Here is a 26,257-nt window from a genome sequence, read left to right on the forward strand (position 1 = left end):
GATATGCTTGTTAGCCTAGTTCTGGACTACTTCGTATGGTTTATAGTACCTCTTACAAGTCCATAACCAAATCCTTTACTAATGAATCTAGTTGCCATAGTTTATCATACTTATTCTTTCTAAGGGACACATAATTTCACCAAAGTTATAGCTAACAAATCTCTTGTTTAACGACTAAATATCCCCAAAGGGGTACACTATTCCTAGAAGTACTGCAATGCCAGGTTGATGCATGGAGCTGACAAAACAAGCTCCTATTCTATCTCCTTGTTCCAAAACTCAATGTAATACGTTGTCCTCAGGTAAAGGACATAGATACTAAACTGATAAGAACAGATACCACACTTCAACTTAGCCAAAAGGCCTAGAATTGATACTATCTGTATTAACTCCCCATCATCTCTTCCTGTCCCAAACTTTCCTCACTCAGGTCCACAAACACAGCTTATAAGCATGTCTTTACAATCATCAACATCCTCATCTTCCCCAGAGACCAGGAAATTCTGTTATCAAATAACTTAAGTTACTGTCTTATCTCCCAGTTCCTGGCAAAGAACTAGTTATTTGCATACCTCCTCGTCCATTAAGTGAGGCAGTGCCTCTTGCTGCCAGGTGGGGGCAGGGTTGCTCTCTGGGCAAAATCACCAGACCTCTCTAAACACCTCATTTGATAAGAAGGGTTATCAATGAATTGGGGCTAGAAAAAGATCATTCAAAAATTTATAGGGATAAATTGGTATATATTGAGTCCTACTTTGTGTCCTCTACTCTGCTAGGCAATAGGGATACAATGATGATTTACACAGACATGATCTCTAAACTCAGGGAGTTTATGGTGGGCAGGCAGAGCAGATCTGTCTTGGGGAGGGAGTGGCAGTAAGGAAAGGGGCAAAGGGGTCTCAATGGCCATAATGATGATCTGGACGGTAACCTAAAGACTATGGAGGGGCACTGAAGAGTTATGAACTGAGACATGAGACTGGGCCAAATTTTTTATTTAGAAAGATCACTCCAACTTCAAGATGGAGAATGGACTAAAGAAAGGAAACCAGGGTCAGGGAGTCAGATTAAGCCTGTTGTAAAAACCTTGGGGTCAAAGGCCTCAATTAGGGTAGTGGTAGTGGGGGAGCTTGGACAGTTGAGTGAATAGGAGAAGCAGGTTGAATTCATTTTGGAAAAGTTAAGAAGTTTGTAGACCATCCAAGTGACAATGTTCATCCAGAAGGCAACTGGATGCACAGCTCTGAAGCTCAGGAGAAAGATCGTGGGCTGGAGCTATAGGCATAACGGTGGTCATTAACATCATGGGAGTGGATAAGGTGGCCCAGGCAGAGTAAGTAAAAAGCTGGACCTAGGGGTCTCCCTGGTGGCGCAGTGCTTGGGAGTCTGCCTGCCAATGCAGGGGACGCGGGTTCGTGCCCCGGTCCAGGAGGATCCCACATGCCGCAGAGCGGCTGGACCCGTGAGCCATGGCCGCTGAGCCTGTGCGTCCAGAGCCTGTGCTCTGCAGTGGGAGGGGCCGCAACAGTGAGAGGCCCACGTACTGCAAAAAAAAAAAAAAAAAAAGAAGCTGGGCCTAATACATAACTGGAAGAACATTAATGTTTGAGGAATGGGCCAGAAGATGTACCTCAAAGGATCAGGAAGAAATTAGCAGAAACATAAGAGGAACGCTAGGAGAGGGCAGTGTCCCAAGCACTATGGAAACAGTGTTTTAAGAAATAGGAGCTCTCTCTCTCTCTCTCTCTCTCTTACTCCTCTTCCTCTTCCTCTTTCTCTTTCTCTTTCTCGGCTATGTGAGGACAAAACAAGAAAGCAACCATCTGCAAGCCAAGAAGAGAGCTCTCACCAGAGCCCAACCATGCTGGCACCTTGACCCCAGACTTCCAGCCTCTAGAACTTATCCGGCCTCTCACTGCCGTGGCCTCTCTCACTGCAGAGCACAGACTCCGGACACTCAGGCCCAGCGGCCATGGCTCACGGACCCAGCCGCTCCGCGGCACGTGGGACCCTCCCAGACCGGGGAATGAACCCACGTCCCCTGCATCGGCAGGCGGACTCTCAACCACTGTGCCACCAGGGAAGCCCTGAATGTGGATCTTGATGTTTGAATGTGTTTTAACCTTGCACGATGTTTATACTAACAATGTATGGGTTGTTTAATAAATAAATATAAAAAAAAAGAAATAGGAAATGGGTCAATAGGGTAAGGTGCTGCTGAGAGATCAAGTACGATGACTGAAAAGTGTCTTGAGAAAGAAGTGGGCAGCACTGTGTGAACAAGTGTTTCTTAAACTTTAGCTTGCATACAGATCACCTGGGGATCTTGTGTAAATGCAAATGCTAATTCATTTGGTCTGTGAAAAGACCTGAGCTTAGCATTTCTAACAGGCTCCCAGGTAATGCAGGTGTAGACAGCTCTTTAAAGGTAAAAGACATTTGCTGGAAAGGGGAAGCCAGATACGATGCTAGCCAGAGGGAGGCATGGTGTTAGAACCACACTAGCACACCGTCTAAAGCTCCAATTCGGGAGTCAGACCTCCTGAGTTTAAATTCTGACTCTCAATAAATATTTTTTGAATAAATAAATAAATGGATCAACAAAAGACAGTGTACCACAGGGGTTGTTAAAGTATAATTTTTAAAAATGAAAACATGACTCATAAAAATATAAAGTAAACACATGTCAAAGATTTTATTCAACCTATTAATTAATAAGAGGATGAATAAGATTTAAAACTGGTTCAATAGAGAATTCTAGAAAAAGAGTATCATCAGTCAAGAGTCCAGGCAAGAATGATATGAGTTTGCATTCTAATACATAGATATAAAATCACCTAATGTCTTACAAGGCAAACGTATCAAATTGTAAAATACCCAAAGCAATAGTAAAAAGGACATCAAACAAAGGTACACACTCCCTGGAAAACCAGACAATCCCCAAGCTAGGTGGGCCTGCTTTACGTCAAAAGGACACCTAGTTATAACTTTTGCCTATTTCCAAGTTTTGGATAATTTTTCTTAACAGGGTCAAAAGTAGAGACTGGATTTGAATAACAGCTCTGCCACACTAGATATGTATCCTTGGATAAGTAACTTATAGAAAACTCAGTTTTCTTATCTGTAAAAAGGGGATGGTAATCATAAAAACTACTATTTTTTGAATTGAGGTAATATATACAAAGCACTTAGTACAGTGCCGGGAAGTGTCATGGAAAGCACACAAAAGATGTTAACACCCTCCACCAATTGTTTCACCTTGTTTATCTCATTTCCCATTACTTGACACTCCAGCCTTCTTGCACCATTCTAGCAAATATATTTACACACACATGCACACATTTCACTTAATTTGACTACATTCTTCACTTGTGCAACATCCTCTTTTAACCTTATTATTCAAGGGAAAAAATGTCCAGCATTCACTTATTTCATGGGTAATGAAACTTGCATTATTTCCACCAAACTTCACCTTGACGTATATAATACCTCCCCAGTTGTGTTTTAAAAATCCTAACCACAACCGATAAATCAGTAAGCACAGTCCAGCGCTGCAGTCCTACTTGGAGCATTCTACCTCACACGGCTCGGCTCTCTCCTCCATTTCTTTCAGAGTTCTGCACAAATGTCCCTTCTCAGAGAGGCCCTCTCTGAGTGAAATGACAATTCCTCCCCCTCTGCCCCAGCACTCCCTCTCTCCTTCCCTACTTAATTTTCACCATAGCTTTGTTTGTTTTGTTTTGTTTTGTTTTTTGTTTTTGGCCGCACCTCACGGCATGCAGGATCTTATTTCCCCAAGCAGGGATCGAACCTATGCCCCGTGCAGTGGAAGTGCTGAGTTTTAACCACTGGACCATCAGGGAAGTCCAATTTTCACCACAGCATTTAACTGCACTTGACATATTATTTTTCTGTGTTTTCCACCAGAATATAAGCTCCAAGGGAGCATAAGGGGACTGTCTGCTTTGTTCCCTGTTATATCTCCTGTGCCTTGTAGATGCTCAACAGATAAATAATATTGGTAGACTAAACGTTAAGCGAAAGTCGTGCCCGTGATCTCCAACTGCCAAGAACATTTTTTTTTTTTTTTTTGGTGCTTAAGCCTCTCAACCCACTTACAGCTTCCAAAAAGAATATCCAGTTTTTGACATTCCCCCCTTTCTAGTGGATTCTATACCACTACAAAAGATACTGACAATTCACACTCTTGGTGCACAGGCATATTTTGATTGGCTCATAGAAAATGCTTAAAATTTTTAAGTTAGATGCCAACATTTTATTATCTTTTTTTGTTTTTTGGGTTTTTTTTGGCTGCACCACATGGCATGTGGCATCTTAGTTCCCCAACTAGGGACTGAACCCACGCCCCCTGCATTGGAAGTGCAGAGTCTTAACCACTGGACCGCCAGGGAAGTCCCGATGCCAAGTTTTTCAATGGGCAAATTAATAAACAGTTCTGGATTTCTGGATTCTCTTGATCAGATTTTTCAGAGAACAATATTCTAGGAAGGCAACAATCTGCTGGAGCTAAGACAGAGCTATCTAGATCGCCAGAGTCCCCACCCGGTTCCTACAGCTGACTGCATTACCTGTATTCCTGTAGGTATGAGTTGAAGACTTCTGACGTAAATCCTCTCCTATTTCCCTTTCATTACACTTGTTAGTACAGAATCCACTTACCTGCTGCTTAAACTACTGTGACAATCTAATTAATGTCCTTGTCTCATCTTATCCCTCAATTTCTAATCACCTCCCTACTCAAAACTTTCACTGTTTATTTCTATCTATAGTTCAAATTATTTAGCTTTGCATTACAGGCCCTCCTCATCCGGTCTTCCCCAGGAAATCTTTTCCAATTTTATATTGATTCCCCTTCAGCCCATCTTTCATGAACTATATTCATACACTTCCTTTTCCAGCTCCAATCCTGTTGCTCAAATTGTTTCTTTAACTTGAATTCCCTCCCTGGTTCTGTTTATCTAACCTTCAAGGCCCAGGCACTCCATAAAGCATTCCCCAGTTCCCATGCCCACAGACCTCCCTAGACCTATCGGCCTACTCTGGACCTTCTGAATTTTCCATAACTTATCTGTTCCATTTTCTATAAATTTTGTTACAACTTTCCAATCATGTACTTGCACAAGCACTTAATAGTTATTGAATAAATGAATTTATTCCATCTATAATAACTTTGTTCATACTGGAATTCTTTCAGTACTTGTTTTGTCACTTGTGTTATGCTGGGACATGCATGAGGACAACACTGCCCCCAAAGGAGTGAAAATGGACTCCTGCAGAGCAGGGAGAGGGCAAAAAACCCTAGATATTAAAAAAAAGAAAAAAAAAAAAGGTTTCTGGCCCCTCCAAAGGTCCGTGGAACATAAACAGACATACAGTGTATCAGTGTTATTACAACTTCATGGTTGGGATTAGAGGGGAAAATGTCTTTTTAAGACTCCTGGAGAGGGGAAGGCAACAATGAAAAAAATTGAGAAACAGTATCCAGGGATTATGCCATTTGTTTGCTGTGTATTTGTTTGCCCCCCAAATTCCCACAGTAGAGCGTGAGGACAGCAGTAAAGCAGAGTGATCAAAAGTGCAGGCTCTCGGGCTTCCCTGGTGGCGCAGTGGTTAAGAATCTGTCTGCCAACCCAAGGGACATGGGTTCGAGCCCTGGCCCGGGAAGATCCCACATGCCACGGAACAACTAAGCCTGTGCGCTACAACTACTGAGCCTGCGCTCTAGAGCCTGCGAGCCACAACTACTGAGCCCATGTGCCTAGAGCCTGTGCTCCTCAACAAGGGAAGCCACCGCAATGAGAAGCCCGCTTGCCGCAATCAGAGGAAAGCCCACGCGCAGCAACAAAGACCGACGCAGCCAAAAATAAAAAATAAAAAGTGCAGGCTCTGGAATCAGACTGTCTGGATTTGAACGTGGGCTCTGATATTTCTTAGCTGGATAACACTGAGCAAGTTAATTAACCTCTCTGGACCTCAGGCTCCTCATACATTACCTAGTATCCCCTCCTAGGGTTGTAGTATTAGGTGAGGTCATACATGAGAGCACACAGTAAGAGCTTAATAAATGACTAAAAAATGTACATGTATAAAATTTTTTTTAAACGCACATGTACCCTAGGTGTTCACCACAAACGATTAATAAATTGATGCTGGTTGGCCTCAATAACAAGTGTATACAGGTGACTGGAACTGCCTTGCCAATCAGGCGGGAGTTGTAGGCTGCTCTGTAAGAGGTCTTTACACCTAGATTCCCTCATCTATAAAATGCACGTACTGTACCAACCTCTTTGGGGACCTGGAGAACTGAAATATAATCAATTCACGTAATGTGCTTAAAACGGCACTTCAAATGTCAGCTAATATTAGCCCTACTGCAAGCCAAGCTCCTAGTAAAATCGGACTGGACAGCAGGACAGAGGTGGCCAGTTAGAGGAAACATCCTAAGACTGTTATAAAATTTCAAAAGCACCTACGGCCTGATTGGCTTTCCCGAAACGGCTCCATGCAAGGGCCCTCCACTCGAGCTCGGCCCGGGGCCCAGTAGTACCTGAATCGCCCCCTATGCTGGGACCCTGAGGACCAGACCCAGAATGCTCGCTGGGCGGCGGGCGTGGAACCGAGACGACGCAGACCGAGGGTGCATGAGGTTCGCGGCCCATCGTGTCAGACCCTGCACGCGGGTTTAGGGTGTGTGTGCGCAAGAGGGGGTTCTCAGGGAAGGGAGAGGGGGTAGGCAGCTGTGACCGAGACAGGGCGTCAGTCCAGGATCCGGGGGAAACCGGGAACTCGTCGCCTCAGTCCCACAGGTTGCCGCAGTAGAGTCCCCGCCGCGGCACGTTAGACGCGCCTGCACACTCCCTAAGGCGCATGCGCACCGTTTTCGCGCCGCCGCGTCAGGAAACGCACAGCCTCCCCCTCCCACCCGACCCGGGCTTCCTCTGGAAATCTTTACCCACGAGCCACCAGGCTCGCACGCCCTCTCTTTCTGCGCTTGCGCCTGTCATAGTCCCGCCCCCAAATCCCGTGGACCTCTGCGAGATGCTATTTAAGTGTCTCGCGGTAGGCTTTCGATCTCATTTTTCCACAGATTTTGGTAAGTGTGTGTCTTTGGTGGCAGTTTAAAAAAAAAAATGACCACGAGAACGTGCCCGCGCCTTGGCCTCTCTCAGTTGCATGTATTGGGTTCGTGGGGCAGGGGAGACAAAAACATGGCCATGGCATTGAGGCCTTGAAGCGACAGGGGCTTTGTGAAGGACAACATGGCGATAGGGGGCGGTGCCGACGGGCCTCTCTGTGATGAGAGTCTTTTCACAGACCTGTACTGAGCTCCGTGAGGATAAGAAACTCTGAGGAGACAGGCCTTGCACGGCCGACGCAGTCTTAGCTCCGGAAGACAAAGCGTTTACGAGATAGCCTAGTGCTGACCTGATGTTCTCTTGTCTTCAGGGTTCGGGCGCGCGTCGAACACTAAAGGATAGCGAAGAGTTCTCGTTACAGTAAGTGCTCGTGGCGTGCCTTTACCACCTTTATTTTTTTGGTTTCATTGTTGGATATACGGAAGTCCACCGGGATGTGCTACGGGGATGATCTCAAAAGTTGAACTCTCTCTTTCTGATGAATTAGTGGAGAAAACAAAAATTCTGAGTAGCACTGTTTGTGGCCAGTTTTTGGGCTCTTTAGCCCTGAGGTGTTAAGGGACTGACGTGGGACAGTTCGGCTACGAGACATAAAAGTGAAGGGTGTTCTTTGTTTTTTTTGTTTTTTTTGTTTTTCCAGATGTGGTTTAAATCAAAAGACCTTACGGGTGGGAGGATGGGACAAGACCTGTCCGTATGTGGATCGAGCATTATGGCGATGCTCCAGGTGGGTATATGATGCTTTATGCAATTATGGGTAAGGGCACAGAATCTGGATGGGACTCGCTGCTTCAGATTGTGCTGGCCACTCCATGATGAACGTAAAATGACAAGCATATGCCTGAACTCAAAAGTGATGTCATCTTACTACTGAGAAGTGGGCCCCAAATACTCAAGGGTCTTGAATGGCTATTCTTAGGTACATATGATGCCTCCCTTTTCTGTCTCCAGCATCTCATCACCAATCCTAAGGAATTCAGCTGCCTCCCAGGGTGAATGCAGGTAATTTTGCAAATGGGGGGTTAGGGTGCAGTCTGTCTGGTGTTCCCCACAACCAGGGGAGCAAATGGTCAGTGGAGCAGTGTTGCCTTTTTGCTCCTTCCAGCTTGTTCCTCTTGGAATGATTTTCCTGGGGAGGGAGATGGCAGCCCAGCAAGCGGCACAGTTGGTTCTTGTGATGGTGTGCTCTTCCCTCACCCACATGTCACTGTCAGATGATTTGAATGATAATGCTGATTCTTTGTGAGGTACGACATTTAATAGCATGTTAGAGTTCTGATGGCAGTTTCTGTTAATGAAGAAATTTTATTTCACCCTAGTATTTTGAAATAACCATTTGCTCCCCTTTTGCAGGTTGTCCTCATGGTGATGTATGCATCTGTCTTACAGTAAGTTACTTTTCCCAATGTTGTAAATTAGGTTATATGTGAGCCTTGATAACTCTCTGCGGGGGGGTTGTTGTCAAAGCCCTGATTGATCCATGTAACTTTTTGGTTTCTTTTGCTCCTTATAGTGATGTTTCTTGATCTTTTATCTTTGTTTTTTTAAAATATTTACTTCTTTATTTGGCTGTGTTGGGTCTTAGTTGTGGCACACAGGCTCTAGAGCACTGGGCTTAGTTGCCCCGCAGCATGTGGGATCTCAGTTCCCCTACCAGGGATCAAACCATTTTCCCCTGCATTGGAAGGCGGATACTCAACACTGGACCACCAGGGAAGTCCCTTATTTTATCTTTCTTGATTTCCTAGATGCCTCTTGATCTGCTCAGGGTCAAACTCCTGGAAAGAGTTGAGAATGGTGAGTACTTGTAACCTTTCTGGTTGTAGCTTGTTTCCAGTGCCAGTGAGGAGGGCAAGCATTCTGTCTTACCCCTGTTCTAGCCCCAGAGCCAATAATGGTGAACCCACTGGGGCTAACTGGGAGAGGGGATGAAAACTTGTTCCATAAGGAAGTGTCTGAGGTGCAGCAAATGCCTGCGGATATCATTTGCTTAGCTTTTCTTGGTTTATCCATTAACCCTAGCTAGAATAATTCTGGCTATTTTGCTAATTACATGATCTTCTCAGGAGCAGCTTGTTCCTGTATACTCCTGGAAAGCCTCCCGAGTTGAAAGGTTAGTTGATTAATGTCTGTATGGCATATATCACCAAGTAAGCAGTTTCTGTGATGAATCAAACTAGCTCACTATGACTTAAACAATGAAAAGATCTGAACACCTGAGAAACTGGAGAAGACAGCAGTGGGATACTCTGTAAGGAACTTGTATCACTCACAGCTTTGTCCTTCCCTAGGTACCATTGCCAGTTCCCTGCTTGTTTGCTCAAAGGTGAGTGTTTTTCATATGTGTTGGTGCATACAGTATATTGAGTAGGAAAAAATGCCTTTTTCGGCATGTCTGTATGATGACTTACATGGAATCTCGTTCGGCTGACAATTTGCTGTTGAGACTCGGAAGTCTGATTTTCTAGGAACCATAGCTTAGGTGGGAACAACTTTTAATGCAGGAAGTAAGCTTACTGATTCAGTCTTGTTTTTGTTTTAGGTCCATCTCCTTGTCTGGAGCCTGAGAATGAATTGAGGTAAATCTGTCATCTGTGGCTGCTATATAGAATTTGCCAGGGTTTTTTGTGGCACTTTGGATAGCTGTGCAGACATTATTTATTTAATCCAAAGTTTGTCTTTAGCCATTTGTGAACCACATGTGACAGATTTCCACTCACCAGTGATGAGTTCAGTACCGCCCCAGTCTGATCACTATGACTGAAAGGTATTTTCTGAGCTGTGAGTTTGCCTTGGAGTGAAAGGTGACAATAGTGGGAAGTTGGGTGGGCTTTATAGCCAATAGGAAGCTTTGTGGACTAGGTGGTGGTTTCTATAAAAATGTCTGTTGAGACCTACATAGATGTGCCTTTTGTCTGGGGTGGTTCAGAGACTTAGTTCCCAATCATTCTTTTGCAGGGGAAAGGAGTGAGCCATATTTCTGTACAACTCCAGTCTGAAGTTAAGAGGTGAGTAAATGTAAACACAAAGTGGGTCAAGTTAAAATTTCCCAGTGAAGAAATATTCACGTGTCTTACCTCCTGTCCTAGTCCCAGAGCCTGTAAAGGTGAACCCACTGGGGCTGGCTGGGGGAGAAGAGGAAAGCTTGTTCCAGAAGGAACTGTCTGAGGGATCATAAGAATTTCTAAACAAGGCAAAGGAGGGAATAAATTACTGGTTGAAAATGGGTTGTGTTTTTTTTTTTTCTTCAGGTCTGAAGAAAGAACAAAGCACACATAATGGTAAGTATCTATTCACGTACTTATGTTACATATTTAATAGACTAACCATGATAAATAGAAAAGTATCTGGAAGCAGTCCTTTTAATGTTAGCTGGTTTAAAGGATAGCCCTTCTAAACCCATATGATATATACTTTTCCATATGGTAAGAAAACTCAACTTTTTTTTTTTCTCTACAGGAGTCCAACTCTTGAAGGATATCAAAAATGGAATTTTCTTATACAACCTACCTGTTCAAATTAGCATACAATCATTTTAGCCTTTCTAAATAAAACTTTGTTTTTTTAAACCTTCACTGGTTCCTGTGTTTGAGTGGGTCTGGCTGGACAGAAGGAGATAATCCCAGAAAGACTGTTCCTGGCTTTACCCTGTTTAAGCTTGGCAGTTTGCCTAATGCTGAATTGTCTAACCCAGGGAACCATTCAGGGAGCCTCCTTACACCTTTAAGGAGTTTTCCCTTCTCTCTGTACTTAGCTGAGGAGTTCTGTATGAAAGTTTGCTGGGTTTGGGTGAAAGGCAATTTAACTGAAAGAAAATGCATTTTTGCTAATTAAATGGTAGCCATACAGTAATAAGAATGGTCAACACAGTAATGAAAGGGTTGGTCCAAGTAAGAGAAGGCACACCCAGGAAGCCTGGGGAAGCACCTGTATTTAAAGGTGGGAGGAACAGCAGAGGACAAACCCAGAACGAGGCACTGCAAGCCGTAAGAGAGCCTGCAGTGCTGACCTGTAAACCCGAGGGAAGAGAGCACCATGAGAGGTGTTTGCTGCATAATGAAGCCTTCCTCAAGCAATATTTTCACCATGTGGCAAATAAGGAATTCAAATTAAGGCCCAGTTACTTAAGCTAAGAGATGAAAGAAATGAGACTAGGACAATCTGGAGAAATGGGGGAGAGCTCCAAAATGGGATCTCTCAGTCCTTCCAGTCTGATACTTCTAGCCTGGACTTCGCCAACCTGCCCCTCACCTGATACCCAGTCAGACGTTCAGACCTTGATTCCATGTCTTCCTCTCCAGTCTCCCCACCTCAGTGTCAACAGTGCCAACATGCTGCTCCATCCCAAACCTCGCAGTGTACTTACTGGGAGAGCCGAGGCCCTGCTCTTGCCTTTGCCGACTCATGTTTGGTTACATTCTAGAGGAAGAGGAGGAGGCAGAACGAGAGCCAACAAACAAGATTATTTGAAATAGCAGAGTGGTTCTCAACCAGGGGTGATTTTGCCCCCTGGGGAACATTAAAAAATGTCTGGAGACACTTCTAGTTGTCACAATTTTTTGTGGGGGGTGGTGGGTAGGCTATACTACTGCTATCTAGTGGGTAGAGGCCAAGGATGCTGCTAAACACCTTACAATGCATAGGACAGCGCCCCAACTCCCCAAACAAAATGTCAATAGTGCTGAGTTTTCAGGCACCCTGAGATGATAAATGCCGACAAAGAATAGAAGTCGGGCTTCCCTGGTGGCTCAGTGGTTTAAGAATCCTGCCAATGCAGGGGACACGGGTTCGAGACCTGGTCTGGGAAGATCCCACATGCCGCGGAGCAACTAAGCCCGTGAGCCTACAGCCCGTGCTCTGCAACAAGAGAAGCCACCACGATGAGAAGCCCACACACGGCAACGAAGAGTAGCCCCTGCTCGCCGCAACTAGAGAAAGCCAGTGTGCAGAAACGAAAACCCAACGCAGCCAAAAAAAAAAAAAACTTGATCCCTGGTTGGGGAGCTATAATCTCACATGCCTCGCGGCCAAAAAACCAAAACATAAAACAAGCAATATTATAACAAATTCAATAAAGACTTTAAAAAATGGTCCACATCAAAAAAAATCTTTCGGGCCTCCCTGGTGGCGCAAGTGGTTGAGAGTCCGCCTGCCGATGCAGGGGATGCGGGTTCGTGCCCCGGTCTGGGAGGATCCCATGTGCCGCGGAGCGGCTGGGCCCGTGAGCCATGGCCGCTGAGCCTGCGCGTCCGGAGCCTGCGCGTCCGGAGCCTGCGCGTCCGGAACCTGTGCTCCGCAACGGGGGAGGCCACAGCAGTGAGAGGCCCGCATACCGAAAAAAAAAAAAAAAAAAAAAATCTTTCTTTTTTAAAATTTATTTATTTATTTTTGGCTGCGTTGGGTCTTAATTGCTGCACACAGGCCTTCTCTAGTTGCGGCGAGCGGGGTCTACTCTTCCTTGTGGTGCGCGGGCTTCAGTAGTTGTGGCACGCGGGCTCCGTAGTTGTGTTTCGGACTCTAGAGCTCAGGCTCAGTAGTTGTGGCTCATGGGCTTAGTTGCTCCGCGACATGGGATCTTCCCGGACCAGGGCTCGAACCTGTGTCCCCTGCATTGGCAGGTGGACTCTTAACCACTGCGCCACCACGGAAGTCCACGTCAAAAAAATCTTTAAAAAAAAATTACATCACCTAACCTGCTGTGCCTCAGTTCCTCTATCTGTATAAGAGGGAAGATGATGGTACTACTTATTCTATTAGTGTTGTTAATACATATAAAGCACCTGGAATCGTGCATGAAACCATAGACTAGTCAGGCTGGGAATCAGTCATCACCAGGTGACGGATGGGAGGGAAAGCCAGGGCATTGGATAAGATCATTTCAGCAGAGAGTGTAAATAGGAGTAGAAATTTCGAATTCCTAGGAGCCAGGGAGCTAATACAAATCAGCAAAGAGGGTAGGGTTGGTGGTCAAGAGGACAGCTGGTCCCTCTTTTCTGGCCCGACTCCAACCCAGAGTTGCCACAAGGGGATGTAGGCCCAGAGGAGCCAGTCTTAAGTCCTGGAGCTGAGGCTATCTCTCTGACAGCCCTTGGACGGGCCTGCCCACAGGGCCTTCCAGGACCTCCAGATCCTGTTTTTCCATTTGATGTGGCCTCTTTTTAGGTGTTTGGATGCCTTCTGACAGGTCCTCCTATCTTTTTTGGGCTGTGGTTGTTAACTTGTAGATTAGTGAACAGGCTTTAGGGGGCTCTAAGAATCTCCTCGGAAATTGTATGCAAAATTGTATAAGGCAACTATGCATTTATTTGGGAAAAGCTTCAACAGGTTCTCAGAAGGGTTGGGTGATGTAATAAAAATTAAACACCTCTTCAGACTGACTAAGCATTTCTTCAACCTGCTTCATATTATGTTGTTTTTTAGTTTATGACATCTTCCTCTCAAGAACACCAAAAACAAGTATAAAATTGTTCAATTAATTTATAAATACGGGGGACTTCCCTGGCGGTCCAGTAGTTAAGACTCCGAGCTTCCACTGTAGGTGCGGCCAAAAAAAAAAAAAAAGAGTTAAAAGGGGGTTGTAAATTGGGGAGAGTTGTTGTTATAAAACTTTTAACACCACTTGACAATTTATACCATTTTCATGAAAATAAAACATTAACTTACAAAATTTAAATGTACCCACATGGAAAGAATATTCCCTTGGCCTTGCTTTGTTTGTTATCAAAGCCAGTGACTCTTTGTGACTTCTTCCACTTCTCTCCATCTCTGCCACCACAGCCACCCCATCCCCACCCCCTAAGCCACTTTCATCTCTTGCCTGGAGGATCACAGGAGCCTTCTCTCACTTTTCCCCAGTAAACCTTAAACATCATGAAGGCAAGGTCCATGTCTGATTTTGCTCATCATTGTAGGGTATCTGCTCAAAGAGTATAAACAAATGGACAAATGGCCTCCCAGTGAATAAATAGATCTCCAAGTTCCTGTGGATTCCTCACTATCAGCCTCCCGTACCCACGCAGCAAGAGGCGGGGGTCACAGTAGATGAGAGTGACAGAGCTCTCCCCACTTGCCTTTGCTTCAGAGGAGGACCTGACAGCTGAGACCCGACAGGGAAAAGCCCGCCAAGAGATCTGTGCGCTCAGGATGCTTGGCTGCAGCCTGCCTGGACAGACTGAAGCCTGCTCCATCAGGGGGTTGTGGCCTGCCCCAGGCTGGGTCTTACAGAATTTAGAGAAGGTTGGGATTGAAAGAAACTGAATTCTGCGTTTGCTTCTGTATTAGTTTTTTGTTTGTTTGTTTTGTTTTGTTTTTATTGCTGCTGTAACAAGTTACCACAAACTTGGTGGCTTAAAACAAAAAAAATATATTATCTTACAGTTTTGGAGGTCAGAAGTCCTAAATGGGTCTCAATGGGCTAAAATCAAGGTGTGTTAACAGGGTTGCATTTCTTTCTGGAGGCTCCAAGGGAGAATGTTTTCCTGCCTTTTCTAGCTTCTAGAGGCCAGCCCCATTCCTTGACTGATGACTCCCTTCCATCTTCAAAGCCAGTGATGGCTCATCAAATCATCACTCTGACACTGAGTCTCCTGTCTCCCTCTGTGATCTTTGTGATTACATACATGGAGCCCACCAGATAATCCAGAATGATCTCTCCTTCTCAAAACTCTTAATCATACCTGCAAAGTACACTTTGCCTGCCATGTAAGGTAACATAATGAGAGGTCTACAAATTAGGACATGGGCATGTAGGGGCATTATTCTGCCTACCACTTCCCCTTAATTTGGCCCCTCCCTGGAGATTCTGGATTTATTTTGGGAGCTTGTAGAAACTGCTTCTGTTTATTCACAGGGACACATTATAAGAAACCATATTCTCTAAAATCATAGATTATCAGACTTTGCTAGTTGAAATCATATCAGTGAGAATAGAACATTCCACTCTTGCCTGAAGGATCTCAGCCAGGCCGGTCACTTTGACACAGAAACAGCTGTAGAGCTTAGTTAAGGAGGTTTCGAACAGAACGTTCCACGTTCAGATTAACACAGTTTCCAAGAAAACAGGATTTCAAGTCCCGTTCTCAGCCATAGTCTGACATTAATCCCTTTCATACAGCTGGGCTTTGCTGTGAGCCTCTAAAGTACCGCTTCTTTTAAATTTGACCTACGTTGCCTCACCCCTACTCCCACCGCAGGTTCCTGGGTTTATGAATCAGGCGGCTCCAAAACGTCTTTCTCAGGCCATCTTTTCTCCGCTGTGGGGCCGACCGTGGGTGATGGATGGTACAAAGGGCAAGATGTAAGTGGGGTGGGGGTGGATGTTACAAGCCGAGGAGGCGGGAGGGGCAGAAGGGAGCCGGGAGCCCCAGGATGAGAGAGGAACACAGGCTATAAGCCAACTTCCACTGTCCCCTCTGGGCCGAGAGCAGCGTGTCCTCAGTTCTCACAACCACCGCTTAAGTGCGGGTTATTAATTCCTCCATTTAAAAGAGGAGAAGACGGGAGCCTAAGCAACATGCCTCGAGTCATCCAATCAGGAACTGGCAAGCACGGATTCCAACTCGGTTCTTTGAGCTCTGAAGTCTGTGCTCGGGAACCGCGGCCTTTCCAAGTAAATGTCCGGGAGAAGGGCCCCGCCCTGCATCTTCTTCCACAGACTAACGAACACCACCGCCCTGCCGCCCCCAGGGAGCGCCTAAAAGCCTTAAGGCTGGAGACGGACGCCACAGTCTCTGAGCAAAGGGACGACGCGGCCATTGATATCGCGTCTAGTTATGTTGACCAATCCCCAGAAAGTGAAAGAGCAGAGGGGCGGGTTTATGCAAAACACAAGAGCTTGAGCAGGAAGGCGAAGCAGTAAAAACCTTATTTAAGGTCTACTTCCAAAATTTTAGTTATTATTATGAAGCAAAAATAATGAAGAATTGGTTTTAAGCAAGACTACACATTAAGAAAAGTCTAATGGTTAAGCCATAAAAGTCACCACAACCGTTAAAGCTATAGCAAGACTAAGGCTGGCCGGCAGTGAAATTTGCCAGTATCGCTTCTCGGCCTTTTGGCTAAGATCAAGTGTAGTATCTGTTCTTATCAGTTTAATATCTGATACGTCCTCTATCCGAGGACAATATATTAAATGGATTTTTGGAATTAGGAGATGGAATAGGAGCTTGCTCCGTCCACTCCACGCATCGACCTGGTATTGCAGTACTTCCAGGAACGGTGCATCCCCCCTTCGGGGGAACATTTTGGTCATCAAAAAAAAGAGTACAGTAATTCACGTACCTCGCTGTTCACGAAACGGTAATTATTCCTACAAACGTTGAAGTTTTGTGGTTCTCTTATTTTATCAAGTGGTTAATGAAATCCCTTTATACAGCAGGACTTTTTTTACTACCGTATGTGTTTAGTAGCTCTGTGTACTAGCTACCCCCACTCTGTTTTTATACTGGGGTTATGTGATTCTTTCCGTATGTTTACTAGCTAACGGGGGAAACATAAACTTAGTAATACTGTGTGAAGTTCCTCTGGCGGAAGCGCTCAGGTCTCCCAAGAAATACGAGAACATCAACGAGGAGAGTTCTGATAGTTCTGGGGTGCTTGCGTTTTACTTTTTTGTTTGTTTGTTTTTTGAGGACTCCGAAGACTTCAGTAAAAATTGTTTTCCATGCCATGAAGTGAATCGCAAGAAACCCGTGTAGATCCCCCCTAAACCACGAGAACTGCGGTTCTTCTTTAAACTGTGTTTTCAGCGTTTCTGTCACTCCCGTAATACAAATCCACGTGGTACCGGAGCTGACGCGGGTTTGAATCTTAATCCGCGCAGATCTGCCCACAGACCACAGAGACTTTGTTTCAACGTCGCAACTGTTGAATTCCGTCGCCTGTAGTTCGTGCTCAAATAGCAAGAGAAACTCTAGTAATGAGAAAGCCGCGCACCACCATCACCACAAGGAGTAATTCTCGTGCGCCGTCCGCGTGCAGGAGTGGAGATGCAATGCAATCAAAAATTAAGGTACTTTTTAGAAAATCAGAAAGAATAGGAAGTACTCTTGCAAGTTCCGTACGAAGTGGAGGAACTAGAGCACCAACTTTTGGTCTGGACTGAGCTAGAGTGAGAGTGTTGTTCTCTCGGTAATGCAACGCCAAGAGAAATGGTGGAGGAATGGTGGAGTGTTACCTTCCGAACTCCACACCAGTTCTGCACCGGAGTCGAAAATAAAGCTTGCTTATCTCTTAAGGAGTCAAACCTACTGGGCGAGAGTGGGGTGCTTTATTCATACCGTAGTTTTTAACAGCAAAATTTCTGAAAGACTTTGATTTCAGGAAACAGCCGTTCTCCGTACGTAACTCTAGAAAGGGGGTCGTTAGGATATTTTAAAAATTGCACTTTATTCTGAGGAGAAATGTTAATTCTGCAGCTTTTTCACTGAGTTGATTTTAAAGATCACCAAACCTCAACATGAGAAAGAGTAATGCCCCCCCTTACTTTTCCAAAAGGATATACGTAAGATTGTCTCTTTCGTTTTCCCAAACTTGTGTTGTGTTTTCCTTCTTTAATTATTTTTCTTTTACGCTGCTTTGGGTCTTCATTGCTGCACGCCGGCTTTCACCGGTTGCTGTGAGCGGCAACTACTCTTCGTTGTGGTGCGCGGCCTTCGCATTGCGCAGGTTTCTTCTGCTGCTGAGCATAGGCTTTAGGCGGCGGACTTCAGTAATGGTGGCACGCGGGCTCTAGAGCGCAGGCTCATTGGTTGGGGCACACGGGCTTAGTTGCTCCATAGCCGGTGGGAATTTTCCCGGAGTAGGGTTCAAACCTGTGTCCCTGCATTGGCAGGCCGTTGTTTATTACTGCGCCACCACAGAAGTCCCCTTTTTGTCTTTTCATACTCGAAGCTGAAGCCCTCCGCTTCACTAGCGTTTCAATCATTTCTGAAATGGTGTCTGGTGCAGGAAATACTACATGATGCTTTGGGGTAGGGAAACGGACTACGGCTGCCTAGACCCGGCATCGCGGTTCAATTAGGATATGTTTCACTCGAAGTGTGAAATGGTCATAGTTACTGTTCAGATCTCCACAACTAACCATCTCCAGGTTTCATTGTCGTAAAAGCGAAACCAACTGGCGCGGAAAGGGGATCTTTTGTTTCTTTAACTCTTCCGGTTTAACTCCCAGAAACCGCATCCACTGGATCGGATTCCGCGCGCGCTGGTGACGCAGCTGCTGCGCCGGAAGTGCGAGCCGTAGGCTCCGGGACTCAGCTATGGCTGCTGCGGCAGCACGCTGGAATCATGTGTGGGTCGGCACCGACACCGGCATCCTGAAAGGTGGGTGGCGGGCCGAGCTTCGGGAACCGGGGGGGGGGGTCGCCGTTTGGGGACGCGGGCGCGACTAACGTCCGTGTTCCACAGGTGTGAACCTTCAGCGCAAACAAGCGGCCAACTTCACGCCGTCGGGACAGCAGCGGCGCGAGGAGGCGGTGAGCGCCCTGTGTTGGGGCGCGGGCGGCGAGACTCAGGTGAGCGGCCGCTGGCAGCCGGAGAGGGGGGCCCTGGGGCACGGCCGCCTCCCTCTTCTCGCCATCCTGCCCTCCTCTGCCCGCAGATCCTGGTGGGCTGTGCGGATGGGACAGTGAAGCACTTCAGCACCGAGGAGGGCAGGTTCCAGGGTCAGAGGCACTGCCCCGGAGGGGAGGGCATATTCCGAGGCCTCGCCCAAGTCGACGGGTAAGACCGAGTCCCTTGCTGAAACGCTCAGGTCGTATGGAGAGCTTTGAGGTTCCCGTAGGACGGCCGAATAATGGCGATCAATCTTGAGGTGACACGGGCCAGGTCTGCGTGACAGGAGCCTTATTCCTGCCGAAATTTATTCATTCTTATAACAAACATTAACTGAACATCTACTGGGTTGTATATAGGCATTGGGCGAAATGCAAGGGCTTCAGGTCAACTAGACACAGTACCTGCCTTCATAGAGTTTGCATCCTCCAGGGGGTTTCTTTAGGCTCCATAACCTTTTGGATGACCCTGAGCCCGTCATTTAATAGTTTCGAGTATGTTTTTCAGTGGGGGCTAACAACCACCAACAAGGTCGTGAAGCTCCCAAAGTAAAAGATAGGAAAGTGCTAGGTTGCAGGCCTAGCTTCCTTCCGAAGATGAATGGAGAGGCTGTGAGCAGACTGTGTAGGTTTGGTGATGTTAATTCCGACAGGTGAGGTGTAGAAGGCTTTGTGGGGGTGAGAAGTTGGAACTGGCCCTTGAAGCATGGGTAAAATTTTGAAATGTGGAGAAAGGAATAAGGGCATTCTAGAAAGAAGCTCCTGCTGAGCAGAGCCAAGGATTGGTGTTAGGCTACAGGGTACATCACAAGGAAGATAAATAGCATTTGAGGGTTGAAGCTGAGGCAATGTTTTTCCTTTTTTTTTTTTTTTCCTATTATTTGTGAGGAAGCATTTTAATATGAGATAGGCAGGGTAAGTTGGGACTAAAGGTAAAGGGCTTTAAGTGCCAGGCCGAGAGATCTGCACTTCTGTAGGTGGTGGGGAGTTACTGGTTTTTGAGCAGGAAATGCTGTGGTCAGAGCTATGAGCCTGCAGGAATGTGGAGGATGGATTGGAGAGAGGGCAGTTGGGAGACTGTTGCCACAGCCCAGGCAAGCCTAGAGCCTGAACCGAGTTGAGAAGGGTGGGCAAATATGAGAAAGAGTATAGGCTTGAACCGTACAGATACTGGGGAGAGACTTGCTTGGTCTTCATGGGACGCATACTTTGAGGAAGAGATTGGAACCCAGAACAGGGAACTTGAGAGAAGCAGCTGGTGTTTGATTTTGGCCGAACACTAAATCCAGAACAGTCCCATTTCAATCCTTTCATAGCTACTGATCCTGACCTCTGGTGACTGACTCAAGGTTCAGAAAGACTAGCAGGGCCAGGTGCCCCAGACGTAGCTGTGGAATAGCAAAGGCTCTCTGTTTTGGAGTATCAGACTTGATTTCCAGCTCTGGTTCTGACATTTATAGCTGAGTGGCAAATCTTTTAATTTCTCAGAGCTTCGGTTTCCTCACTTATGAGACTGGTAAACCCTTACCTTGTTGAGGAAATTAAATAACAGCCATTAAGCCCCGCCCAGACCCGAGTAACCTAGAGGCTTCCTTAGGAACAGGACTGGTATGGGACCTCCCTGGTGGCACAGTGGATAGGACTTGACGCTCACAGGACGTTCAGGCCTGTGTGCAGGAGGCCAGGGTTCAATCCCTGGTCGGGGAGCTAGATCCCACGTGCATGCCGCAACTGGGAGTTCACATGCCCCAACTAAGGAGCCTGCAAACTGCAACTAAGGAGCCCGCCTGCTGCAACTAAGACCCGGGGCAACCAAATAAATAAATATTTTTTTAAAAAAGGAACAGGGCTGGTAGGAGGGAGTCTAGTTCATATGAATTTGGGGGTGGGTCGACTGGGGCCAGAGAACAACCCCACTCCTTTTTTTAACCCTAACTCTATCCTCCCTTTGCCGGCAGCACCCTCATCACATGTGTGGATTCTGGGATTCTTCGAGTGTGGCATGACAATGACAAGGAGGCATCCTCTGACCCTGTGAGGCTCTCCTGTCCTGATCCTGATGGTTGGGGGAGGTGGGGCCCAGGGTAGGAGCCAGATGAAGGCTTTGTGGGAGGAGGAGTAAGGATCTGGAACCGACTCTCATCTCCCCTCTCATCTTCCATTCTTTTCAGCTCTTGGAACTGAGGGTGGGCCCTGGGGTGTGTAGGATGCGCCAAGACCCAGCACGCCCCCACATGGTTGCCACAGGTGGGAAGGAGAATGCTCTGAAGGTGTGGGACCTGCAGGGCTCTGAGGAGCCTGTGTTCAGGGCCAAGAACGTGAGTGATGGGGGGTGAGGAGGTGATGGGGGTTGGGGAGGTGATGGGGGGCAGGGAGGGGCTGGTTCCGAGGTCCAGGGAGTCTGAGGCCACTGACTATGTTAGAGACCAGCTGGGCTTTAGGGGATAATGGTAGAAGGCAGGAGGAAGGGGCACACTGAGCCCTCCACAACCCTGTCCCTCATCTACCCACCCTACCAGGTACGGAATGATTGGCTCGACCTGCGGGTTCCCATCTGGGACCAGGACATACAGTTCCTCCCTGAGTCACAGAAGCTCGTCACCTGTACAGGGTACCACCAGGTGAGGCACCACCCCACCCCTGTCTCTTTCTGGGCTTAAGCAGCCTCCTGGAGAAACAGCCTTGCTGTGCAGGCTCGGTCCCCACCATTCGGCACAGCCGCCCTGCTAGCCATCCTTCTTCATCCCTGAGCTCCCAGAAGAGGGACGACTTCCCCCGTCTGTTCCAGCCCAATGGCTGAGCCGGTGACCTTCTCATACTACATTCTAGGAAGGAGTTCCCTGAACTGTGATTCTTCCTTTTCTTCCCACCTGGAAGAGAAAAGAAGGGAGTGTCCCCTTCATAGTAGAATCACATGGTTCAGGTGTCATGAGAAGACGTGGGCTGGGTATCAAGAGAACTGAGTTCTGGTCCTGATGCAGCCTCTGATTTGCTTTCGGACCCAAGCCTGACCCTCTACTAACTGGCCTCAGCTCCTCAGCTTTACGGGAAAGGTCCACGTGGGGATCTTTTCAATGGGTCTCTCTCTCTCTTTTTTTTTGACTGCCCTGCACTGCATGCGGGATCTTAATTCCCCGACAAGGGATCAAACCCGTGCCCCCTACAGTGGAAGCATGGAGTCCTAACCACTGACTGCCAGGGAATTCCCAGCTGGTCTTATGTGAAGTTCTAAGACCCAGGCAGGCCTGGGTGGCTGTATTTGCTCCTGCATATTGAAGTCTGCTATTGGTGATACGCCTCTGCTCAGAACACATATGAGGGCTTCCTCTCTCCTTCCTGTTGAGACTTAACGTCTTCCTCTGCTTGAAATTCAGCAACTCTGACAGTTGGACTGACTTGCTTTTCCATCCCAAGAGGGGAGTACGGGGGGATGGAACGCTCATTCATGCAGACCATGGGAATGCTGCCACCTCCAGGCTGGGGGGCCTCTCTCCTCAGCCCTGTATGTTCATGCTCCTTAGCAGCTGTCTCTCCTCTACCCCCCAACACACAGAGAAGAGGGGTGCATTTCAAATGAGAGTTTCTCTGAAAGAGTGGGTTATAAACAAAGCAGTGTATGAGGAGGGGATGAAGATGTGGAGGAGCCAGAGGGGGTATGTGGAGTGCGGGTACTGTTGGTGATGCCTGTCTTCCTCCAGGTCCGTGTCTATGATCCAGCCTCCCCCCAGCGCAGGCCGGTCCTCGAGGCCACCTACGGAGAGTACCCACTGACAGCCATGACCCTCACTCCTGGGGGCAAGTGAGTGTTTAGAGGGCAAAGTGGGGCTTGGGAAGGACTCCAGGGGGCCCCTGCTCACCCCATGTGCGTCTGATCTCCTCAGTTCGGTGATTGTGGGGAACACTCATGGGCAGCTGGCAGAAATTGACCTTCGGCAGGGTGAGTGGACTAGGGAGCCTTGCGGGAGGGGAAGGGGTGGGGAGGAAGGGCAGGATTCCCTCTGACAAGGTGCAGTGGAGCTGCTGAGCCCTCTTTCAGGTGCCAGATTGCCCGGGGTCAAATCCTGGTTCTGCCAAAAGCTGTGTGACCTTAGATTACTTTGTGAATTCCCTGTGCCTTAGTTCCTTCACCTGAAAAATGGAGATATTAATGGTAATTGCCATCTCAGCGTTATGTTAAACGAGGATTAAATGTTGAAACATAAAGTGATATGAACAGTAAACACTCAGTAAATGGTTGTTGGCTGGCCAGCTAGCACTGATTCCTACCGCCTTCTCTAGGGCGCCTACTGGTCTGTCTGAAGGGGCTGGCGGGCAGCGTCCGAGGCTTGCAGTGCCACCCTTCAAAGCCCCTTCTAGCCTCCTGTGGCTTGGACAGAGTCTTGAGGGTACACAGGATCCGGAATCCACGGGGCCTGGACCATAAGGTGAGAGCCTGCTGCCTCCTGTGCCCCGGATTCATGTTTCTATTTTTGCAGGCTTGGCCCCTTAAGGTCCCTCATCTTTTGCAGGTTTATCTTAAATCTCAACTGAACTGCCTCCTGCTGTCAGGCAGGGATAACTGGGAGGTAAGCAGTTGGGTCTGGGAATGTGGGCGCTAAGGGCACAGGTGTGAGGACTTCCCTGTGAAGAGGAAAGGGAAGCAGCTGGAACTCAGACCTGGGACTGTCCATCCATCTGCCAAGTGTAGTCCTAAAAGAGTTACTGCCAAGGGTGAAATAGGCGCATGGATGGACATGGTTTCCAGGAGCAGGAAATAAAAGGAGTGGTGCCTGGAGGAATTATTCCCCTTCCCTGTGGGTCTGACTCCTAAGCTCTTCTCCCACTCACCAGGATGAACCCCAAGAGCCTCAAGAGCCCAACAAGGTGCCCTCAGAAGACACGGAGACAGATGAACTCTGGGCTTCCTTGGAGGCAGCTGCCAAGCGGAAACTCCCCGATTTGGAGCAGTCCCAAGGCGCCCTCCAAACCAGACAGAGAAAGAAGAAGAGGCCTGGGTCCACCAGCTCCTGAAGAGCTTGTGCTCACGTTGTAAATAAACAGCTTAATACGTACCACGACCCTGATCCTTTTGTGTTGGCAGAAAGGAAAGAGTGGCGGCTGCTCCCTGAGCTGGGGTGATGGGGGGTATCTGACGTCACAAAAGCAGGGCCGGGAGTCGGCGGGCTGGCGTGGGTGGAACCGAGTGCGGGGGCCGCGCGTGGGGCCATGGGCTGCTGCCAAGGCAAGGACTTTCAGACTTCGGATGAGCAGGCCAAGGAGGCCGGGTCAGAGGAAGTTCAGGAAGGTGGGACCGGAGACACACAAGGGTGCTCAGGGAGCCGGGAGTGCGGGATGGACCACCTGGAGGTTGGACTGGGGAGGGTAGAGCTCAGCGGCCTCGCATCCTCGCAGGCAAAGAAGGGGTCGATGCAGACTCGGCGAAAAACCGGACTCTCAGGACGCACGAAAGCCTTCTGATGACTGTGCTGTGGCGGCGGCTCTCCCAGTTCAACCGTCGGGGCTCCTCGCGGTCAAACAAGAGGCAATCAGTCCAGAATCCAAAGCAGGCGTGTACGTTCCAGGAGTGCAACCGGGAGGGGATCCAGGAGGAGCCCGAGAAGGGGTGACCCCAGCCCTGTTCTCAGTCCGTCCCAGCCTCCCTCCAGAGAATAAAGTTTCTAACTTGTAGCTGCCTGAGGGCTTGTGCCTCCAAGGCTCGCTTTGCGCGCACAGGGCGCGTGCACCACCAGGGCTGCGGGCTCTTTAAGGCTCCTCCCCCGAGGCTGGCCCAGCCCCTTGGGCCCCAGGCTCTCGTTCCTTGGGGGCGGGGCCACGGTTGCGGCCTAGCCAATGGGAGAGCGGAGTTGCATTAGCGTTTGGGTGGAGGGGCGTGGCTCCCGGGTCGCCGGGCTTGAAAAGGCGTGGCACCGCCCGCTCGTCACCGGGGGTGGGGTTATGTGTGGGTGACGTGGCGGCTTCTAGTCTTTGGTCGGGTTTCGGCGGCTTCGGTTCTCGGGGAGAAGGCGGTGACGACCCGGGAGATTGTGGCAGTGGCGGTAGCGGCGGCGGCGCCAGGCGGCAAAGAGGAGGTAGGACACGCTCTAAGAGGAGTCTGACCGCAGTGTCTGCTCTGGGCAGCTCTTTCCGGGGACGGCGCGGGCTGGGGGGAAGGGAGCCAGGGGCAAGCGGGCAAGTCCTGCCGGCCCGGCTCGAAGTGAGCGAATACGTCGCCGTCCAATCAGGAAAGCCCCTGTTGAGAAAGACGTCGGCCTTAGCTAATCAGTGGTTGCAGTCCTCCAGACGGTGGGACTTAGGTGAGGCGAGGGTGGTACTTCCTGCTTCAAATAAACACCTAGAGATTTTCCCCCTCCGCCCACCGAAGTGTGTCCCTCTCTGGAGGTCCGTCACCGTTTCTCCCTGACGAGTCGGAGGAACCCGTGGATACGAGAGGGCCCAGTTAGGGCCTAGGGCAGTTGCACGGGCCGGGCTGGAGCTTCGGAGCCACAGGACCTGGCTCTGGCCCTGCCTCTACTTCAGGGCCCCGGCCCGCGCTCTGGCCGCCAGAACCAAGTTGGAAGAGGAGTCTGAGGAACGGGACGGCTTGGGACAGAGAAGAAGCGGGGTCCTACCCGCTGCGGGTCGGCCCCAGGATCTGCGTGTGGCTTCGGGCGCGGAAGTCCGTGCCAAGTGCAAAGGGACCCCGAGGATCTGCTGGTTGGGGGGGATTTGTGGGGAAGGAGGCTGCCTGGGGAATGACACTCTCCCCTCCACCACAGTCCAAGGTTATGCGTCTCAATGATCCCGCGGAAACGCTACGGGTCTAAGAACACGGATCAGGGTGTCTACCTGGGTCTCTCAAAGACACAGGTCCTGTCCCCTGCAACTGCTGGCAGTAGCAGCAGCGACATCGCCCCTCTGCCCCCCCCAGTGACCCTGGTCCCTCCCCATCCCGACACCATGTCCTGCCGGGATCGGACCCAGGAGTTCCTGTCTGCCTGCAAGTCCCTGCAGAGCCGTCAGGTAAGGACCTGGAGTGGGAAAAGCAAGAGTGACTCATACTCAGACCTGGGAGAGTCGGTGCTCCAGCACCGTTGGCTGAAGTAATTCTTGGGGGGAGCCCGATGGAGAACTGGTCCAGCTTGGGGAGGGTGGTAGGATCTACCAAGCAACAGAGAAGAGGTGGGCTAGCTAATGTAGAGGCAAGGATCTAGGCTTTTTTTTTTTTTTTTAAACCAGGAGTTCCCTGAGTGTAGCGTTGCTATTCTGGAAGGAACATCTCAGGGCAAGAGGTGACTGCAAGTATATTTGGTTTGGACAAGGAACAGGTTCTCGAAAGAGCTTTTAGCTCAGAGACAAGCACTTTGAATTCTAGTTCCAGTATAATTTTACCAAGTTTGCTCTGTGACAACACAGAAGTTAATCTAGTTGGATCTCAGGTTTTGTATCTGTAAAATGAAGGAAGGTTTCTAAATAAATAGTTTTAATCAAAAGCACTTTGGAGTGCTTTTTTAAAAATTAGATTTGTTTTGGTCCAGACTTTCTGAATCCAAGTAGAACCTGAATAAATGT

The 26,257-nt window shown here is 48.3% G+C and overlaps 3 protein-coding genes and 10 non-coding genes across 18 annotated transcripts in view; 12 read left to right on the plus strand and 1 right to left on the minus strand.

The window, feature by feature from the left end:
* Positions 1–187: 187 nt before the first annotated feature.
* On the minus strand, positions 188–375 carry LOC132494499 (U2 spliceosomal RNA). The gene has a single exon (XR_009533079.1). It is a non-coding gene; the product is annotated as a U2 spliceosomal RNA (small nuclear RNA).
* Positions 376–7,596: 7,221 nt separating this feature from the next.
* LOC132494576 (small nucleolar RNA SNORD26) lies at positions 7,597–7,670 on the plus strand. Its single transcript, XR_009533149.1, has one exon. It is a non-coding gene; the product is annotated as a small nucleolar RNA SNORD26 (small nucleolar RNA).
* Positions 7,671–7,964: 294 nt separating this feature from the next.
* Positions 7,965–8,036, plus strand: LOC132494575 (small nucleolar RNA SNORD27). The gene has a single exon (XR_009533148.1). It is a non-coding gene; the product is annotated as a small nucleolar RNA SNORD27 (small nucleolar RNA).
* A 330-nt stretch (positions 8,037–8,366) lies between these two features.
* Positions 8,367–8,441, plus strand: LOC132494574 (small nucleolar RNA SNORD28). Its single transcript, XR_009533147.1, has one exon. It is a non-coding gene; the product is annotated as a small nucleolar RNA SNORD28 (small nucleolar RNA).
* Positions 8,442–8,994: 553 nt separating this feature from the next.
* On the plus strand, positions 8,995–9,121 carry LOC132494495 (small nucleolar RNA SNORD22). The gene has a single exon (XR_009533076.1). It is a non-coding gene; the product is annotated as a small nucleolar RNA SNORD22 (small nucleolar RNA).
* A 194-nt stretch (positions 9,122–9,315) lies between these two features.
* Positions 9,316–9,382, plus strand: LOC132494572 (small nucleolar RNA SNORD29). Its single transcript, XR_009533145.1, has one exon. It is a non-coding gene; the product is annotated as a small nucleolar RNA SNORD29 (small nucleolar RNA).
* A 170-nt stretch (positions 9,383–9,552) lies between these two features.
* Positions 9,553–9,622, plus strand: LOC132494577 (small nucleolar RNA SNORD30). The gene has a single exon (XR_009533150.1). It is a non-coding gene; the product is annotated as a small nucleolar RNA SNORD30 (small nucleolar RNA).
* Positions 9,623–9,872: 250 nt separating this feature from the next.
* On the plus strand, positions 9,873–9,941 carry LOC132494578 (small nucleolar RNA SNORD31). The gene has a single exon (XR_009533151.1). It is a non-coding gene; the product is annotated as a small nucleolar RNA SNORD31 (small nucleolar RNA).
* A 263-nt stretch (positions 9,942–10,204) lies between these two features.
* On the plus strand, positions 10,205–10,330 carry LOC132494494 (small nucleolar RNA SNORD22). The gene has a single exon (XR_009533075.1). It is a non-coding gene; the product is annotated as a small nucleolar RNA SNORD22 (small nucleolar RNA).
* Positions 10,331–16,193: 5,863 nt separating this feature from the next.
* On the plus strand, positions 16,194–16,384 carry LOC132494573 (U2 spliceosomal RNA). Its single transcript, XR_009533146.1, has one exon. It is a non-coding gene; the product is annotated as a U2 spliceosomal RNA (small nuclear RNA).
* WDR74 (WD repeat domain 74) lies at positions 16,227–23,760 on the plus strand. Of its 3 annotated transcripts, none has more exons than XM_060104414.1 (12): positions 16,227–16,454; positions 18,328–18,479; positions 18,564–18,670; positions 18,757–18,878; positions 20,668–20,743; positions 20,881–21,027; positions 21,229–21,330; positions 22,408–22,508; positions 22,591–22,646; positions 22,988–23,133; positions 23,218–23,274; positions 23,540–23,760. In XM_060104414.1, the coding sequence occupies exons 2-12, from the start codon at positions 18,416–18,418 to the stop codon at positions 23,717–23,719; spliced, it is 1,158 nt and encodes a 385-aa protein (XP_059960397.1). In that variant the 5' UTR covers positions 16,227–16,454; positions 18,328–18,415; the 3' UTR covers positions 23,720–23,760. The 3 variants fall into 3 exon arrangements, with proteins under 3 accessions (XP_059960397.1, XP_059960398.1, XP_059960396.1); XM_060104413.1 differs by lacking the exon at positions 16,227–16,454 and adding an exon at positions 17,105–17,166; XM_060104415.1 differs by lacking the exons at positions 16,227–16,454; positions 18,328–18,479 and adding an exon at positions 17,059–17,197.
* A 144-nt stretch (positions 23,761–23,904) lies between these two features.
* TEX54 (testis expressed 54) lies at positions 23,905–24,352 on the plus strand. Its single transcript, XM_060104416.1, is given in 2 exon segments — positions 23,905–24,086; positions 24,089–24,352. Coding segments are annotated over 2 exon segments (399 nt in total). The 5' UTR covers positions 23,905–23,914; the 3' UTR covers positions 24,316–24,352.
* A 289-nt stretch (positions 24,353–24,641) lies between these two features.
* The window catches only part of STX5 (syntaxin 5), a 29,190-nt gene continuing 27,574 nt past the window's right edge, over positions 24,642–26,257 (plus strand). Inside the window, exons 1-2 of one of the 4 annotated variants that reach the window (XM_060102957.1) lie at positions 24,642–24,777; positions 25,465–25,708. In XM_060102957.1, the coding sequence (XP_059958940.1) occupies positions 25,484–25,708 (225 nt within the window). In that variant the 5' untranslated portion in view covers positions 24,642–24,777; positions 25,465–25,483. The remainder of the gene's footprint in view (positions 24,778–25,464; positions 25,709–26,257) is intronic. The other 3 variants (XM_060102958.1, XM_060102959.1, XM_060102960.1) reach the window with 3 other exon arrangements.

This window comes from Mesoplodon densirostris, chromosome 7 (genome assembly GCF_025265405.1).
Source record: "Mesoplodon densirostris isolate mMesDen1 chromosome 7, mMesDen1 primary haplotype, whole genome shotgun sequence".
Taxonomy (NCBI): domain Eukaryota; kingdom Metazoa; phylum Chordata; class Mammalia; order Artiodactyla; family Ziphiidae; genus Mesoplodon; species Mesoplodon densirostris.